General features: G+C 41.5%; 1 protein-coding gene across 6 annotated transcripts in view; it reads right to left on the bottom strand.

Annotated features, from left to right (window-relative positions):
• ARHGAP26 (Rho GTPase activating protein 26) overlaps positions 1 to 18,217 on the bottom strand; it is a 467,573-nt gene that overhangs the window by 288,851 nt on the left and 160,505 nt on the right. For all 6 annotated transcript variants that reach the window (XM_055556593.1, XM_055556623.1, XM_055556624.1 and 3 more), the window contains exon 10: positions 15,320 to 15,414. In XM_055556593.1, coding sequence (XP_055412568.1) covers positions 15,320 to 15,414 — 95 coding nt within the window. The remainder of the gene's footprint in view (positions 1 to 15,319; positions 15,415 to 18,217) is intronic.

Raw genomic sequence — 18,217 nt, 5'->3', positions numbered from 1 at the left:
GGAACTGCTTCTTCTTCTCCCACCATTGTCAGCCCATCTAGTGTGCCTGACCTGCTGCGTATCTGCAGACTGCTGGCAGCTGCGGCCCTGTGGCTGGGGACTTGGTGGACTGATTCTACTCTTTCAGTTTAAAGCCACATACAAAGCTTTAATAGCTTTGAAATGAAAAGTCTACGAAGCTGCAGTCCGCTGTGGAACTCTCCAGTCCCTGAGCCTGAAACTCTTTTTTGAGTGTTGCTGTCAGTGTTGTTGTGCCTAGACATCAGGCATCCCCTTGGCATAGAGGTACCCAGCCCGGCCCTGCCTCACTGAACTTGCACTTCTGTGCTGTGCCTGAGAACTTGAATTTTAACCATCTTCTCGGGTGATCCTGAGGCACCTCTTCCCACCCAGACAGCCCATTTTTCCTTCATGTTCTCCCCACACTGGAGAGCAAAGACACCCTACTCTCCACACTGGGGAAAAGCTACTCTCTACACACCAAAGCATCTCAGTTCATTTCCTGCTAGGTGTTCATCAGCAAACAGTGAAACCACAATAGCTTCCTAGCAGACCAAGATCTCAGGGACCTTGCAGATGTCACATCAACTTCATGGCAAACAGTGTGAAATTTCCACCCAGAGTCACAAAGAGGAAGTTCAAACAAACTCAGATGCTATTAAGGGTGGGCCACTTGGCATTAGTAACCAGGAAAGTCAACAGGATTTGTTTTTATCTCACGAAGAAATATCAAAAGATAAATTCTTTTCCACGTGTGATTTTGTTCTTTTTTTTTGGAGGGATGGGGTGACAGAAAGCTGAAGAGATTTAACACACTTGATACTAATCCTATCACCCCAAGTTCAGAAAACTTTCTCTCAGCCTCATGTATGTTAACATCTGGATCACAGTATTATACTATCCTTTCTAGCCATCTAGAAAACACTCACTTGGCTTCAAGTTTTCTTTTCCCTTATTACAATTTAAACCACTATTACACAAATCTCTTATGTCTGTAATTCCTAGAACCCAGGTAAATGGGTCAACTTTATTTTGGAATCAAGTAGTCACGTCCTTTCCATATTCTATGCCCCTGCTAGCCACCATCCCTCAAAACAAAAGAAACTGAGCAAAACTCTCAATGACCCTACACATTCCATGCCAGTCCCGATAAGACAGTACACTTTCATTCAGGTATCAATTTAGTTCATGTGTGAAATGCATCTGGCTTTTCATAACAAAAGTGGAAAGATAAAGAGGGAAAGAGACAGAGGACTCATGAGGTAGGAGTGTGGAATGAGGGAAGGAAAATATGACACAATAAAAGGAAAATGGAGTAAATGATCAGAGCTCTTTTCAGCTCTGCAAATAACTGTGGTCCTCAGATACAGAGAACAAACTAGCAGGTACCAGAGGGGAGAAGAGTGAGAGGAGGGACAAAATAGGTGAAGGGAATTAAGACATACAAGTGGCCAAATAAGTTGTAGGGATGTTATGTATGGCACAAGAAATATAGTCATTATTTTATAATAACTTTGTATGGTGTGTAGTCTATAAAAAAAATCACTGTCTTGTACACCTGAAACAAAATTAATATTTTAAGTCAATTATACATCAATTAAAAACATAATTGTGACCCCCATCAAACAATAATAAAACTACAATAATAATAATAACCCAACTCTGTGTGCCAGATAGTGTGTTAAGCACTATATAGTAATTAATTCATTTCATCTTCACAACTACATCATGAGGGAGGGATATTCTCATTATCCCATTTAGCAGATGAGAAAACCAAGGCACAAATAGGTTAAGTACTTTGTCCCCAGTTACAGAGCCAGGAACCAAACCACACAGTCTAATGCTTTGCCCTCAAGCACAAAGCTGTGGGAAACATGGAGGTACTACAGCCGCCGGAGAGCTTCTATTGGCCATCAGAAGGGACGAGACCCTCCTGCAAGGCCTTAGTGAGCTCCTGCCTAGGGTCAAATGAGGTCGAATGATTAAGAGCTCTGTGAAACCTAGAGTGCTTTATAAAGATGAGGGCTCAGAACACCACTCTAGGCAAACAGTCAGTTCAAAAACAGGAATCCAATGATGACCAGTGTGACTGTGGTTTACATTCTATAGCAGTGGGTCTCCATATTTTTTTCTGCCTAAAAATATCCAAGAGATGGAAAGGCAATGAGTTTTACATTTTGCAGAAGAACACAAAAAGCACTAATCATAAAAAATAATGATAAATTTGGACTTCACCAAAATACAAGAACGTCCAGTTGTCAAAAGATACTAAGAAAGTCAAAAGATATTACTAGGGGAGTAAGAGAAGGTGTTTGTAATTTTTATCTCCAATGAGACAAACATCCAGAATATGCAAAGAATGTCAACAAATAAGAAAAAAAAGAACTAACAACCCAATGAACAAAATGGATGAAAGACCTTCATAAAACAGGACACACAAAGGGCCACAAACATAAGAAACAGAAGGAAACGTGATGGCACATCAGGGAAATGCAATTAAGACCACAGTGAAATAAACACCCTTCTGAATGGAAAGCATTCAAAAGACCACCAATAACAAGTACTGGCAAGAATGCAGTACTTGGAACTCTCATCCACTGCTGATGGGAGAGCAAAGTGATAAAACCACTCTGGAAATATCTATTAAAATTAAACCTATGCCTTATGATCTAGCAGTGCTTCCTCTAGATATATACCCAAGAGAAATGAGCACATATCTACCAAAAAACACATTTGAGAATACTCAGGTTTATTCACAATGGCCAGGTTTTGCAACAAGAAGACAAATATTCATTCACAAGACAATAAGCTGTTGTATATTTAAAACAATGGAACACCACAAACAATAAAAAAGACCAACTACTGTTACATACAACAACATGAATAAATCTCATAGAAATAATAATGAGGGAAAGAAGCCAGATGCAAAAGACTACCGACAGTGGGATTTCATTTATATAATGTTCAAATTCTTGCAAAAGTCCTGTGCTGAGAGAAACCAGAACAGTGATTTCGTCTTGGAGAAGAAGTATGGGCAGCGATTGGGAAGGTGCCCAAGAAAACCTGCCAGAGTGACAGAAGTGTTCTATAACTTGACCTAGGTGGTCACACAGGTATGTGGGAGGATGTGTCTGTGTGTGCACAGTCATTAAGATATAGACTTAAGATTTATGCATTTTATTCTGATTCTAACTCAATTAAAAAAATGTCTTTAAATACCCAAGATATACCACTTGTCAACTAATCTTACTTGCCATTCTGACTTTAGTGCTTCCTAGCAGACAAGTAATTGAATGACTCTATGTTATTCTTCAAAAAACAGACAATAAGAGTACCTACCTCATGCGGTGGTTGTGAAGGCTAAGTAAACTATGTATAAGGCATTTCAAAATGTCAGACACAAAGTAAGTGGTCCAAAAAGTAGTTGTTATCACAGGAGCAAATGAGCAGCAGGTCAGTGGAGGGAACAGATGACAAGTGTTGGGTAGTGTCCAAATTATGGGAGGAGAAGGGTAGATTAAAAAGGGAAAGAAAGAGTCACAGGTGCTTCTGATACACATGATCCCCACCCCCCAAACACTGTCACACACCACTGAAAAATCACACCTCTACCACAGGCCAAGGGCTGACATACAGGCTCTGAGATCATGACCATTTCCTTTTTCCTCCTGAGTAAAACATCAAAGTGGCCTACTTCCCCCTTTTGGAATTAATGTCTGATCATTGATAGGGGGTCTTCAGCAAATCCTAGAAAACCTGACAGAGTGTTCCCACTACCCACCAGAGGAGAAAACAAATGATTTACAACCCTTTCTAGAGCTCAATCCTAAAATTCTACTTCAAATACAGTACCTCCTGTTCACTCTGAACAAGTCCTTGGCTGGTGCTCTATCTGGATCCTCTTGAGACACATGAATGAGGATGTGCAATTTTCTAAGCACTTTGCCTCTCACACTACTGGGGCAATGCAGAAAATAGTTATTCACCTATCAAAAGGCAAACTGCTACCCACCACCTTATCTCCTTTCAACTCTGGTCTCCACAAAGGGTCCACATAAAGTAATACATCATTTATTAGCACATCCAGGAACCTGGGACCACTCATGTCAGGTCATAGCCTTCTCACCAGCCAGGAGCAAGCAGAATCACAACCAGCCCTGATTCCAGGGTTGCTGGACAGCCTTCCTACTCTAATCTTATTCCTGAATCTGAGTCAACAACGGTGATCTCAGTGGCTTGGCAATTCACCCACTTCCTACTGGACCAGGAGATGCTATTACTAACTCACTCCACCCCACTGAAACACACTCAGAATCTAACAGTACTTTTCTTTCTACACTGACCTCCAAAGATCTAGGGCTTACTCATTCATAAGACTATAAATCTTCTGCTGGCAAGAGTTCATTCCCCAGGTTCTATCCACAGTACTGCACATATAAGGGTTAAATTCCAAGTAAAAGGACTGTGGCATCCACAGAAACACATGTTCTCACAGCCTGTGCACAAAACCTGCCTCACTGTGCCTAGATAGAAAAACAGCGGAAAACGATGAAGGTCTAGAGAAGAGGTTGCCAGTCACAGGTAAAGAGAGACACATGACTGCCAAAGGAAGTGGTCTTTGCTTTTAAAGTGCTACTGGCAAAACTGATCCTTAACTGTTCCTTGGCAATTACAAGCATGCAAGGTTTCAGCAGATCTTCATGTTACCGAACATATGGCAGATCTTCAGTACACAAACTTATGGACAAAGCAGAATAATCCTGGAGAATGACATCTCTTCCGTGTATATGTGAGATTACAGAGTCAAATATCTACAGAGACCAGACAAGTAAGCAAAATGAGGAAAACTGGATAAGATTCTTCCCTGCCCCAAGGCAAATAAGTGTGGTCTCATTTACCTTAAAATGCGCAGCTCATTATTTTTTCTTTTTCACTTTTGCTTTCTGATAAAGTCACAGAAACAAAAGGGGTTTCCCTCTATGGGAAAAACAACAGTACAAATGCAAGGCAAAATGGCAGCTGTCCCCTGTCACCATGGCAGGGGACATCAGGGCATGGTGGAGATTGTCGCAAAGTAGAAAGCACATGCCCCACCTAAACGAGGCATCTGCCGTTCAGCTCTATAGACAGCTGGCACGTGGGAAGTCAGGGTCAGTGTTTACACATCTTTCCCATTTTAAAATGTTGCCCCAAACACTATTCAAGCCAAATTGAACATCTATGGACTGCCAGCCTGCGATTCTGGGGTCTGTGTTGGTCCTTCTCTGCCTCTCCCTACCTGAGCTCCATCCCAAGGCATCCCCACATGTTACAATGCATCTCGTGCCCTGGGACTAACAATGACGCATGTCTGCATTCTCAATGTGCCTCACAGTCCAACTGAGCAGAGTCTTTCCAGTTCATTAACCAAAGGGGAACTGGAGATACTTGCCCATTTTTTTCCAATATGAGGACTCAGTGCCATCACAGAAGGGCAACATTCATCTACTATATTCATCTACTATTCAAAAACTTATGAATCTGCACAATTTGCATGTTCTGAGATAAATAACCATTGGCAGTCCTTGTGCATTACATATGCTTGCACATGAGAAAAATACACACGCCAGAGTAACCTGCAGTGGGCTACAGGTGAGAAAAGACAGATGTGAGAGAGAAACCAGACACTGCAAACAGTGGCCCACCAACAGGAGCTAAGGTTTATTGTTTACTATGGGCCAAGCACTGGGCTAAGGATGTGGCTAGCATTATCATTGGTTCCTCGCAATGAAGTAGGTACTTTCATTATACTTCTTTTAAAAAATTGAGGCTCAGAAATGACTTGAACAATCTTCAACTGGTAGGCAACAGCAAAGCCTCACCTTGAAAACCCAGTCTGCCTGACTCTAAAGCAAGGCCCATACGTTAAGCTCAACACTGTACCGCCCACACCCCAAGCAGGGAGTATTTGTGCCCTGGGATCCAAGGTGACCGTTTCCTCAGGAGGACGGAGGGAAGGGGGAGAAGGCACTTCTTTCTCTCTCTCTCTCTGTCTGGAGAAAGGAAACGGGAGAAGGAGGAAAGGACTTCCTCTACACACACCCCCACCCTCACATACACAAATACACGTACAGCCCTTGAGAAATTTTCGGAAGCAGGCTTCTAATCAATTATTTAGAAAGGATATGATCCTAATGAGTGAATGAATCATAACCTACCATAGCCTATGGCACTGAGCTCCTGGGAGGAGAGGTCCTAAAATAATCAGGACCATAGCAAAGATAACAGTCTACAGAGGAATACTGCCAATTGCTTCAGATAATTCCCTTACATTTTTACTTTAAAGGAGAATGAAGTCATGAAACATCAGGAAGCCCAGACAAAGACATCTTTGGCACAGTAAGTTACATGGTCTTTAATGAAACATACTGACTGAGTGCCAGTTACACGCCACAGGCACCACGGACCGAAGAGTAAGCAGATCTCAACACACACCACCAGCAGAAAGCATTGCCAGGAAGAATAACCCTCAGGGGGAATGCAAACACTTGTTATTTTGATAACAACCTACAAAAAAATATTCTAATTCTAAAAATCTTTTAGGTCATTTATCAATCCTTCTTAGTATTCTATCTCATGATGAACAGACACACAGGTAAGTGGAGTTCACACACTGAACTGTCTCCTTTCTTCAGACTCATATAATAGCAAAATTTTGGTTTTTAAAAACTAAACTCATTTTATACTTAGAAATTAGCAAATAAACTGGTATATTCAATCAATAAAACTCCAAATTTCACCATGTAGACTGAAGAAGAGAAACAGGATTAAGTAATAGAAATAAAATAAATACGGTTGCATTACTTCACACACAGTTCATTAACCAGCACATCCCACTCTTACTTAAACCAGAATCAAACAGCAAATACGCTCTCATTTAACTTTTTAAAAAGGAAAAGAAAAAAAAACAGCAATTTAAAAAATACACGACGTCTAAAGATTCTAAGAACTTCTCAACTAGCGTATTTTATGAAACAGTCAAAGAGCAATTCAGAAAGTACAATATTTCTCCCCACTCTACCCCCACCCAAATCATGGAAGTCAGAGCAGAACACCCTCTGAGGAAGGAAAAAGCCATTTCCTCCCCGAAATGTCAACGGCATTGAGACCGGCACTCTAACCAACCAGCAGGAAGGCAAAATCAAATATTATTTCAAACAAGGGGTGAGAAGGGGAGGGGAGGGGAAGTTTGAAACCAGGAAAAATGGATTCATCTGCTGCAGAAGATAAAGGCAGACTGCACCAAAAGGGAAAAGCAGAAATGCCTGGTTCTCAGCACACACTGAACAGTCCCAATCACTCATCTGTTTTTATCACCAGCCTCGAATAAGCTGTCCCTGAAGCAAAGAGCCTGGCACATGAGTTCAGAAAGTAAGGTAAAATGCACTGTTCAAACAGAGGCTGCACTCACTGAGCATGCTTGCTTCTGCAGGAAAGTGGGTATGAAGTGATCCATCACAGAAGGGTGGGAAGGAAGGAATTTCTAGGGAAAGAATGAGTCATTTAGAATGCCTTTCCTTTAAGAGGTAATATTCACATGATGGTTTCTTCTACAGAAACACACGTCACACACACACCACTGACTACTAAATGTCAGTGTAGAAAAGACAGCTAATTTTCCACTGGACCAGCTAACACTTATAATATGTATACAACACTGCCATCTAGAGGCTGAGCACTGAAACAAAGTCTGTTACATAAGATGATCCTTTTTGAAAAACACAGTCTTACACTCGCAAAACATCACAAAGACACACAAACAAATGCATGCACACGCACCACATTCCAAACTAGACGAGTATTATTTTAACTTAAAAGTAGTATCGTATGGTTTCCTTTCGAGAGCATAAATTGGAAGGAGGGGCTTAAACCTTTTATCTTGTATAGGAAATATATATAAATAATAGATTATCACATATAGTTTGAAAATAGATTCTTCCTCCTGTACACATATACCCTTAAAGCACCTGTATTCACTCTCAACTTATAGATGACTTGAAAGGTCACAACACTAGGGAAAAGGTGTGCCATCAAAATGAAACAGGCTCAAAGAAATACCTTCTAACACTAAGGTACACTGTAAGAACAATGAAGTCCCAGGTTTTAGGATAGAGAGCAAACTTCAGAGAAAGAACCTCTTCCAACAGAGAACCACATCAGGGAAGAATATTACAGTATTCCATTTTCAAAATAATCTTGCAAGGTAGGTATGATTAGCCCCATCTTACAGAAGTGGTTAATCCACCAGTCCAGACTCACACAGCCAGTAAGAGGCAGATCCCAAATTCCAACTGAGGGCTGCTTGGACCTTTTACCTGCATCATGCAGCCTTCTATAAAAATATACTAAGGGTGGTGACTCATTCGAAGGTTGGGGTAGATTATTCAGATCTTCCATTAATCTTTCTAGCTGTCACTATTCTTTCTTTAACCAATTTCCCATTCTTCTGGTTTTTTGTCCTACCTATACAGAAATGGAGATTATGTTTAAACTTGCCCGAGCTTCAGTTTAAATATCAACTAACATGATTCAGTTCCCATAATCTCTTACATAGTAATTCACCGAAGTCCCAAAGGAAAGAACAAAATAACTCAGGAAGTGCATTACTATAAAAAACAAAATTGAACGACAAGCACACAGTACTGCACTAAAAGCTGAACGAAGTAATGTTATTTTGCCTCTGGGAGCAAATTACCTGAGATGGATAGTTAGAATTGAACAGAGTTATATAAAACATAACTAATTGAACAACTAGCCAATACAAAGGAAAGCCTGTACAACGTGCAAATACCTAGTACATGGTGGGACGCGAGGACCGAGTTCACGGTGGGTGTGACATGCCAGGCTAGGGCTGTTCACAGGAAAGCTGTCTCTCTTGACCTATTCATGGAAAGCTCACAGAAGGAGGACTGTGAATGTGGTTTGCAAGAAAAATCAATCAGATGATGACTCTTAAGAAGGAAAGTCCAATAGATTCATACTGCTTCATTAAACTTTGTTATCTCCATGGTCAGTAGAGTCTCCAGCAGTTAGTTATGGCTAATAAATGAGGAAGGGGAGGGGAAGAAGAGAGGAAATGAAAATTCAAAGCCTTCTAATTATGCCATCACTCTCTGTAAGACTGGAAGGGTGAAGTCCCCCTGTGAGTTACACCTTCCTCATAGCATTTTAATCCTCCAAGTTTGCTGAACACTCAATATACTGGTGTGTTTATACCTCCAGTTGCACGAATGTGTTTGCCATTCTACAATCAGTGCTAAGTAAGATCCATGAAGGCAAGGACTATGCTTGTCTTGGGCCCCATGACACCCCTAGCGCCCAGAAACCTGTGATCCTAATAAGTTCTCCTGTTCTGCCCACCTCTGGAAAGTACCAAAGGTGGGAACGGGGCATGCAACACTCCACACAATATCTTCAAATGTATGGACTTCTGCTGGGGTCAGCTAGTCCTGGAAAACATAAAGCATTCTAATTGTTTCCTTTCCTCCAAGTATAAACACCACTCCTCAAGAGACTACACTGATTCAATGCATCAAAAAGAAGTCTTTTGTTTCTATTATTTTCCATATGGTTTATGGCTCCTCCTGGAAAACATTTGGGAGAAAATACCCATGTGTCACATACATTTGTGAGATAGCTCTTTAAAATAAACAAATGCAGAGATGCTGAGAGATGACTACCACCATGATTCTTCAGCTTAAACAAGTACTTTCCCTACATCTGCTCATTAATTTCTGTAAGATACTGCATGGTAGAGTTAATTATTCAAACTAACTAAAGACAGACAATGCCAAGTATCACATGCAACTACCCCTAACAGCTGCCTTTAGACAAACTCATTTTTTACTCAGGAATTTTACATTAAACTCATTCAAAAAGAGTTAACACAATTTAAAGGGAAAAAAATCTATTTTTTATTATATTAACCAATGTAACATATAAACTTTCAAATGTTTGGTTCTACAGCAAGGTAATACAAAGGCACCAAAGAATGCTTTTTTATTAAGGTATAAGAAATGATGATTTTTCAAATGCTAAGGAAGATAATGTATGTAAAAGGGTGGCTTTGTGAATTGGAGCTCCTTATCAATGGGATTGTTCAAGGAATGTGTACTGGGCCACCCATCTAAAAGGTTGTACGGGCCTTTCATAGCTGCCTCCTTGCGAGAATCCCTCTTATCAAATACTGTATTGGCTTGTTTGGGCTGCTATAACAAAGACCCCCAAAGTGAGTGACATGAATAACAGAAATGTATTATCTCACAGGTCTAGAGGCTAGAAGCTCGAGACCAAAGTGTCAGCAAGTGGGTTCCTTTTGCAGTTACGTAAAGGAGAAGCTTTTCCATGCCTTTCTCCTAGCTGCTGGTGGTCTGCTGGCAATCTCTGGCATTCCCTGGCTCAAAGAGACATCACCCTGATCTCTGCCTTCATGTTCACACGGCATTCTCCCTGTGTATATGTCTGGCTCTGTGTCCAAATTACCCCTTTCTATCAGGACACTAGTCAGACTGAATTAGAGCCCACCCTAACCTAATCACCTCATTCTAACTTGACTACATCTACAAATACCCTATCTCCAAACAATTTTTGTTGTCAGACACTGGAGACTAGAATTTCAGCATTATGAACTTGTCGGGGTATACAACCTAACCCATAACAAGTACCTTCTGGGAAAATAAAATATTCTTCTTCAGAGCAAGTTGTGGTAACACCCACAACTACTACAAGTCACACACTCATTTAAGGCCACACAGATTCTTAGATGTTAGAATTAAAAGTAGCTTTCTGAAATGTATTCACAGTATTAAGGAGGATCTTTGACACAAAAAGTTCAAGAGGTATAAATCTAAATCCCTAAACTCTGAATTAATCCTCAATTTGATTTCCAACTCATTCATAGGTCAGAGTTACAACAGTTCTTCCTAGAGGACAGAAGTGTCAGGGATTAATCCCTTTTCGGCAGAATTTGAGCAGCAATGCACGGGATGCAATGCAAACAGTCTACTGACAAATGGCGCCAGCGCTTGGATTTCTTACTCATGCCAGTCTCCTTAGACGAACAGAAATGTAAATCGTCAGGAAAAAAAGGCAAAAGAAGAGTGTACACAGCATTCACGGAACACCTACTGTGTGCCTCATTAAACTGTTAGCCATGTGAGGACTTTCTGAAGAGCACAGGGTAGGAGATACGGGAACAGAAGTGTGTGTGCTGCTTTTGTTCAACCACCATTAGTTTATACACCAAGCGCCAACAACGAGAGTGAGAAAGCACTCCTCAGATTTCACAGTCAGCAAGGTGACTGCTCAGCAGTGGCCCCAAGATCCAGGTACAGGCAGCACTGGGCTCATCACTCGAAAACACTTCTAAAACACCCTGAGTTCTGAGGCAGCAAAAGTGCCCTCAGTTCAACTCCCACCTGAACCTTGGGTAAGACTCACCCTCTAAACTGCCGATCCCTCCTCAGTAACATGAGACACTTGGAGCACAAGTCTCCCTGGGCTGGGTGAGGATTACATTAAATTACATGAAGTGTTCAGCTTCCAGAAAGTACTCTCTGACTGCTGGTCTCCTCCACAGTTAACTAAAAGACTGGGTTTTATTGTGGGTTTTACTGTTGCTTTATTCCTAGTACTCTATATCAGAGACTGGTGATCATCTTTTCTACCAGCTATATTCTCCTCCATCAAGCCAAGAATTAAGCTCCTTAGTAAAGGAGCCTGAGTTGTTTTGTTTTGTTTTACTGTTGCTTGTTTTTAACAAGGAAAATGCTTTGGTGCACTCTGAGAACACTGTACTAGGATATGCCTGCTCTTTAATACACCAATTGTGAGCAAGAAGAGAGGACAACAGAAGACCTTATTCAGAAAGTGGACTTCAGGATCCCTCTTGCAGAAAGGCGGACTGTGTAGGTCTGGGGCAGGAACAAGAAGCTGCAGTTCTCACAAGCACCCCTGTGGATGTTGAGAGTGGGTGGTTCTCACCACATAGTAAGAGACACTGGTATCTTCAACTCACAACACTGACCTCCTAGAACATCACTTCCTAAAGGCTACAGTTTCAGCTACACAATGACATGAAATATCAGCACTGAGCCTAAAGGATAAAAGTAGTCAATCTTCAAACCCCACAACTTCACATATTCGAAGTCAAATAAGTCACACTTTAGCATGTAGTAATATCTTCACAGAATAAAACATTAATAGCTACTACATAAATGTTAATCTGTGCTACATACTCTGGGAACATTCTAAAACCTCATGCTGTTAAATGTAACCATTCCCTCACTGACTTTCACATTTCCTAGGTGCTAAACTTGCATTTCACCCCTTTGCTTCTCCAACCCAGCAGGCAGAAGCCAAGAAGTCTGTGGAAGGTTGCAAAGACAGCAGGACAGCTAGCAGCATCCCTGCCTTGCTAAAGCACACTGGTGGAAAAAGAGGGGTGCAGGCGTCTTCCAGAGAACAGGACTCTATGCAGAGTTCTCAGGGATGCCTCTCCTGAGCACATGCAAATGCCTTTCCCTCTCACTTGTTTCTTCCTGGATGTGGGAGGAAAATGCAGAAAGATGCTGAAGAAAATAGTGCCAATGGTAACCTCATCTTTGAGACCAAAGATGATGACCTGTGTAGAAAATGCAGAGAAGGTGGTTCATGGATGTTCTGTGTTCTTTCAGGTGATGGCCATTCGAGTGCAACCACGAGAGGAGACACAGAAGGGACTCCAGTAAACCAATTTTCTTATATTCAAGGGTGCTAGAAACAGGATGCCTAGAACACCACATAGACCACGTGGGAAAACACCAGCATTATCCAGGAGGCAGAAGTGGCTGGAGAGGAGAGTCCAGACTCTGACCTTTGTTAGAGTTTCTGCACCAAACTCAAGGCAGGGCCAGGTCAACTGTTTAGGACTGGCTAGTTTGAATAACTTCACAGGTGCTAAGCTGTGAGAGCAGTCCCTAGGGGCCTGGTTCCTGGCCCTGGATGGTTCAGGCAGAGGAATATTGCCTCCTGGGGTGCTGGGGCCAGTGGAGGCAGCGTGGCTGTGGACCAGGAGTCCACATGTCAGTGGTACTCCCCAGGTTCAACCCTCAGATGACTCCAAAAACTGGCCAGCCCTGAATCGGGCAGGCTTTCCCCAGGCAGAACAGCATCACAATACACTGAACATTAAAAACACAAATAATACAACAGAACCCTCTACTCCCTTCCTGTTTATTAAGAGGAGATTCAGCAGCCTCATTCTGAACCACAAGTGAAACCTCTCCATGTCACGCCAAGGAAACCAGAGGCAATGACTTAAAAGAAATGGACTTCCCAAATACACTCAGTATGTTGAATGTGACACATTTGCTCTCGGCTTATTATTGAGATGTGCAAAGCTTTTCTGGCCTAACACAGGGGGAAGGTGGTAGGAAGTGTTGGCAAGGGTGGAAATGAGATGGAGGAACCATGGTGAGTTTTAATTGCCTAAAAAGCAACTCTTTACAACTTCTGGGAAACTTCTGAAGAAGAAAATGACTCAGCTTCAGAAAGTGTCACTGACCTCATTTCCAAAATAACAAGAGCTGCAATGCAGGGCATGCCCTTGTTCAAGGAGCCCTACATATAGATGACCATCTCTGGGAACTATTCAGCTGACCAGGATCACACAACAGGGCTCCATTTCCACACAAACACATCCACTAATCCATTTTTCATGGACATCAACAAATATGAATTCTTATAAATTCCAAACTTGTAATAGAGAAGAGAGATGCCTACAAGGGCTCAAAGCATCCAGACGTAGGATTTATTTAAAGTCAAGAATAATCTTAGTTTGCGGTGCACTTTTCACAATCCCCCTTTGCTAACCCATTTCAACCTACTCCTCCATACAGCCCTTCTCCATTCCCTTCCCCTCACAACCCACACACAGCAAACAACTAGGGTACTCACTTTTCTTTACAAATTATATTTATTCCTCTACATTTAAATGCTAGCTTTTGAAATATCAAGTCAGATAACCATGAGGGACATGCTAATTAATAACAACTCATTGATGAACATTTATTATTTGCTACTCTGCCAAGCATTTTATATGCCTTATCTTCTTGAATCCTAACCATTCCAGGAACTAGGTATTATGACTATCTTCATTTTCCAGAGAAGGAAATCAAGGCCTCTCAAGATTAAGTGACTTGTTCAAAGTCATATGGCTACTAAGCAAAATTTTACTAAGTCAAAATTTAGATCTGGGTTTCCTGACTTGAGAGCCAAAAGTATAGTAACTAGACTGCTAATGAGACATGGTTGGTTTCCACAAATGTCCAATTTAGGCTACATGGGCATGCTCTACCCACGGGCACGCTATCAGCCTCAGGGGCCACACTGCAGGGACACATCGCTCCACAAGAAGGCATTTCAGCCCCTGGCGGCACACGGAGCAGAACATGCCAGGTGGTACCCTCGTTCCAGATCCTTTAGAGCTGTCATGAAGTGGCCACAGGCAAAAGTCTCAGGGAAGGTAGAAGTACTGGCCTGACAAAATGTGTACCTTTTTCTTTTGTTTTTGATAAAGGGGTGAAATTAAACAGCATGACAAGAGAATCATGCTGAGATCTAAGCATCTTTGTGCTAGCACCGCTGATCTTGAATAGACAGCTTAAATGAGCTTAACTCATGGCGTTCATTCAAAGAATTAACCTGTTGCCAAGTAAAGTGTCTCAAAGAACTGGAATGCTGTCAAACGAGCTTAACATCATGAAATGGTACAACTTAATGAGATTCTATAAATCTCGAGGAACACAACACAGAGCTTCCTCTCCAAAGACTGGTTTCACAAGTGGGGTGTTTTCTTTCTTGGGTGCATACACACAATGGTAAGCAAAATGCTGTAACTAAAAGCCCCTTTTTGAATTGAGTAGAACTTCTACTTTTCCCCTTACCTAACTTCTTTTGAATCATTTCATAAAAATTCTAAGTAAAAAATCTCATATAGCTGATACAACTGTGCTAATTAGATCTCTTTAAACATAAATTCACCCTCCTGAGACCTAACACACATTCTCAAGAAAGAAGCCCTGACATTCAAAGAAAACCAACCAGGGCCTCAGGGCCAAATGTAAAGCACAGGGGTAGAGATACTGATTCCTACAAACGAGCAATTGGCCTCTATTTTAAATGGAGGAATGGAGATGGGAAAGAGGGGGTAAAAAACCAGAATGTTCTGAATAGATGGGAAAGGTAAGAAATTCAAATTCAGCAATATTTGCTTCTGAGAAAAAGTGTGGCAGCTGCTCACCTGTCTACTGCTTCGACATCAAAGCAAAATCTCTTCTCAATGGAGTCTGTTTTCCGCCGTGTGCAGGATTTGAGGGTGACTGATTCATCTTCTCCCTGTTGGGAAGACACAGACAGTCAAAATGAGGCCAGAACTCGGGCCATGCTCCTCTCCTGGACAAAGATGCCACATAAACAGGAGTGATCATTTCATCTTCTAAGACCTGAGTATTCAGGACCACAGGAGGTTGGTCACCAACTTCCTCAGGCCAGAGCCTCATGCAGATAAAATCTGTGAGCCATGTTTTACTTGGAGCCCAGCATCCGAGTATTGATAGATTATGATGGTATAGCAGCAACACGTGCTAGATTAAACTCTTGTTGGTATTGTTTTAAATAAGTTTAATCTGCAGGTTTGTAAGAGTTGAAACAAGACGACCTTGAGGTCCTCCTTCCAATTCTGAGCTTCTATGGTCTTGGTTCAATGGTCACTTCTCTGGAAAACATTCCTGCAAATACACCAGACATACTCACATAGCACCATGTACCCCTTCCTTCCCTCATAGCACTGATCACAGCTGAGATCTGCTGCTGCCCTAAGGGATGATTCAAATAATGTCTCTCTCCTCATTAGGCTGCAAGTTCCCTGAGGGCACGTACTAAGCCTGTTTTTTGCTTGCCCTTGGGTCCCCAGAGACCAAACAGTCCCTGAAACAGAGTAGGTGTGCAATGAATATGTTTTAACAGCTTTTTCAATGGCACCCCACTCCAGTACTTTTGCCTGGAAAATCCCATGGACGGAGGAGCCTGGTGGGCTGCAGTCCATGGTGTCGCTAGAGTCGGACACGACTGAGCGACTTCACTTTCACTTTTCACTTTCATGCATTGGCGAAGGAAATGGCAACCCACTCCAGTGTTCTTGCCTGGAGAATCCCAGGGACGGGGGAGCCTGGTGGGCTGCCGTCTATGGGGTCACACAGAGTCGGACACGACTGAAGCGACTTAGCAGCAGCAGCATATTTAAAGTATGTACTTTCTTACTGAAGTATACTTGATTTACAATGTTGTGTTAATTTCTGCTGTACAGCAAAGTCACTCAGTTATTTGCATACACATTCTTTTTCAGTTCTTTTCCATTATGGTTTATCACAGGATACTGACTATAGATCCCTGTGATATACAATAGGACCTTGTTGTTTATCCATCCTATCACTCAGTCGAGTCTGACTCATTGTGACCCTATGAACAGTAGCCTTCCAGGCTCCTCTGTCCATGGAATTCTCTAGGCAAGATACTGGAATGGGTAGCCATTCCCTTCTCCAGGGGATCTTGAGTATAATTTTTAATGTATAATATATTGCATATGTTTAAGTAAACAACTTATGAGTTTTGACATCTGCATACATCCATGAAATCATCAACACAATCAAGGTAATGAACATTTCCATCAGCCCACAAGTTTCCTTGTGAGTCCCTTTGTAATCCATCAGCCCTCCACCCAATCCATTCCCAGGCAAACACTGAATCTGTTCTGCCACTACAAATTAGTTTGAATGCTCTGTAACTTTATACAAATGGAATGCCCTTTTATGCCAGACTTCTTTCATTCAACAGAATTCATTTGCTAGTCACTCACGCTGTGTAAATCAAGGGTTTATTTCTTTTTACAAATGATATGATCAACAAGGGGGTAATACTCAAAATATATAAACAACACATACAAGTCAACAACAAAAAAGCTAACACCTCAATTAAAAAATGAGGGGAAGACTTTTTTTTTTTTTTTTTTTTTTTGAGGAGAAGACTTAAACAGATATTTTTCCAAAGAGGAAATGCAGATGGCCAATAGACACATGAAAAGCTGCTAAACATCACTAAACATCAGAGAAACAGAAGTCAAAATCACAATGAGATATCATCCTACTCCTATCAAAATGACTATTATCAAAAAGACCACAAATAACAAATGTTAGTGAGGATGTGAGGATGTAGAGAAAAGGGAACCCTTGTACACTGTTGGTGGGAATGTAAATTGGTGTAGCCACTGTGGAATACAGTATGGAGGTTTTTCAACCAACTAGAAATAGAACTACCATATGACCCAGCAATCCCACTCCTGGGTGTACGTACATCCAAAAGAAAACAAAACACTAATTCAAAAAGATACACATACCCCAGTGTTCATAGAAGCATTATTTACAATTGTCAAGATATGAAAGCAACCTAAGTGTCCATCAACAGATGAATGGATAAAGAAGTGGTACAGGGCTTCCCTGGCAGTTCAGTGGTTAAGAATCCGCCTTGCAATGTAGGGGACACTGGTTTGGTCCCTGGTCAGGGTAGACCCCTCATGCTGTGGAACAACTAAGCCCAAGCACCACAACTACTAAGCCAGGGTTCTAGAGCCCATGAGCCACAACTACTGAGCCCACAACTATTGAAGCCTGCACTCCTAGAAGCCTGTGCACCAAAACAAGAGAAGCCACCACTGCCGCAACTAGAGGGTAGTCCCCGCTCTTCATAACTAGAGAAAGCCTGCGTACAGCAACAAAGACCCACTGCAGCCAAAAAAATCCCATATATATATATATATATATATATATATATATATTTTTTTTTTTTTAAATAACAGAAGTGGGGTGTGTGTGTATGACACACACACAGACACACACACATACAACAGAATACTACTCAGCCGTTAAAAGAGAATTAAACTCTGCCATTTGCAACCACATGGATGAACTTGGAGGGTATTATGCTTAATAAAGTAAACCAGAGAAAGACAAATAAATCTGTGAAAGCTAAAAAATGAAACACATTTGAATACAACAAAAACATGTAAAATATCATGTATGAAACGAGTTGCCAGCCCAGGTTCGATGCACGATACTGGATGCTTGGGGCTAGTGCACTGGGACGA

The sequence above is a fragment of the Bubalus kerabau genome, chromosome 1 (assembly GCF_029407905.1).
Source record: "Bubalus kerabau isolate K-KA32 ecotype Philippines breed swamp buffalo chromosome 1, PCC_UOA_SB_1v2, whole genome shotgun sequence".
NCBI lineage: Eukaryota > Metazoa > Chordata > Mammalia > Artiodactyla > Bovidae > Bubalus > Bubalus kerabau.
Note: the sequence above shows the minus strand (reverse complement) of the source record. Positions and strands in the feature narration are given on the sequence as shown.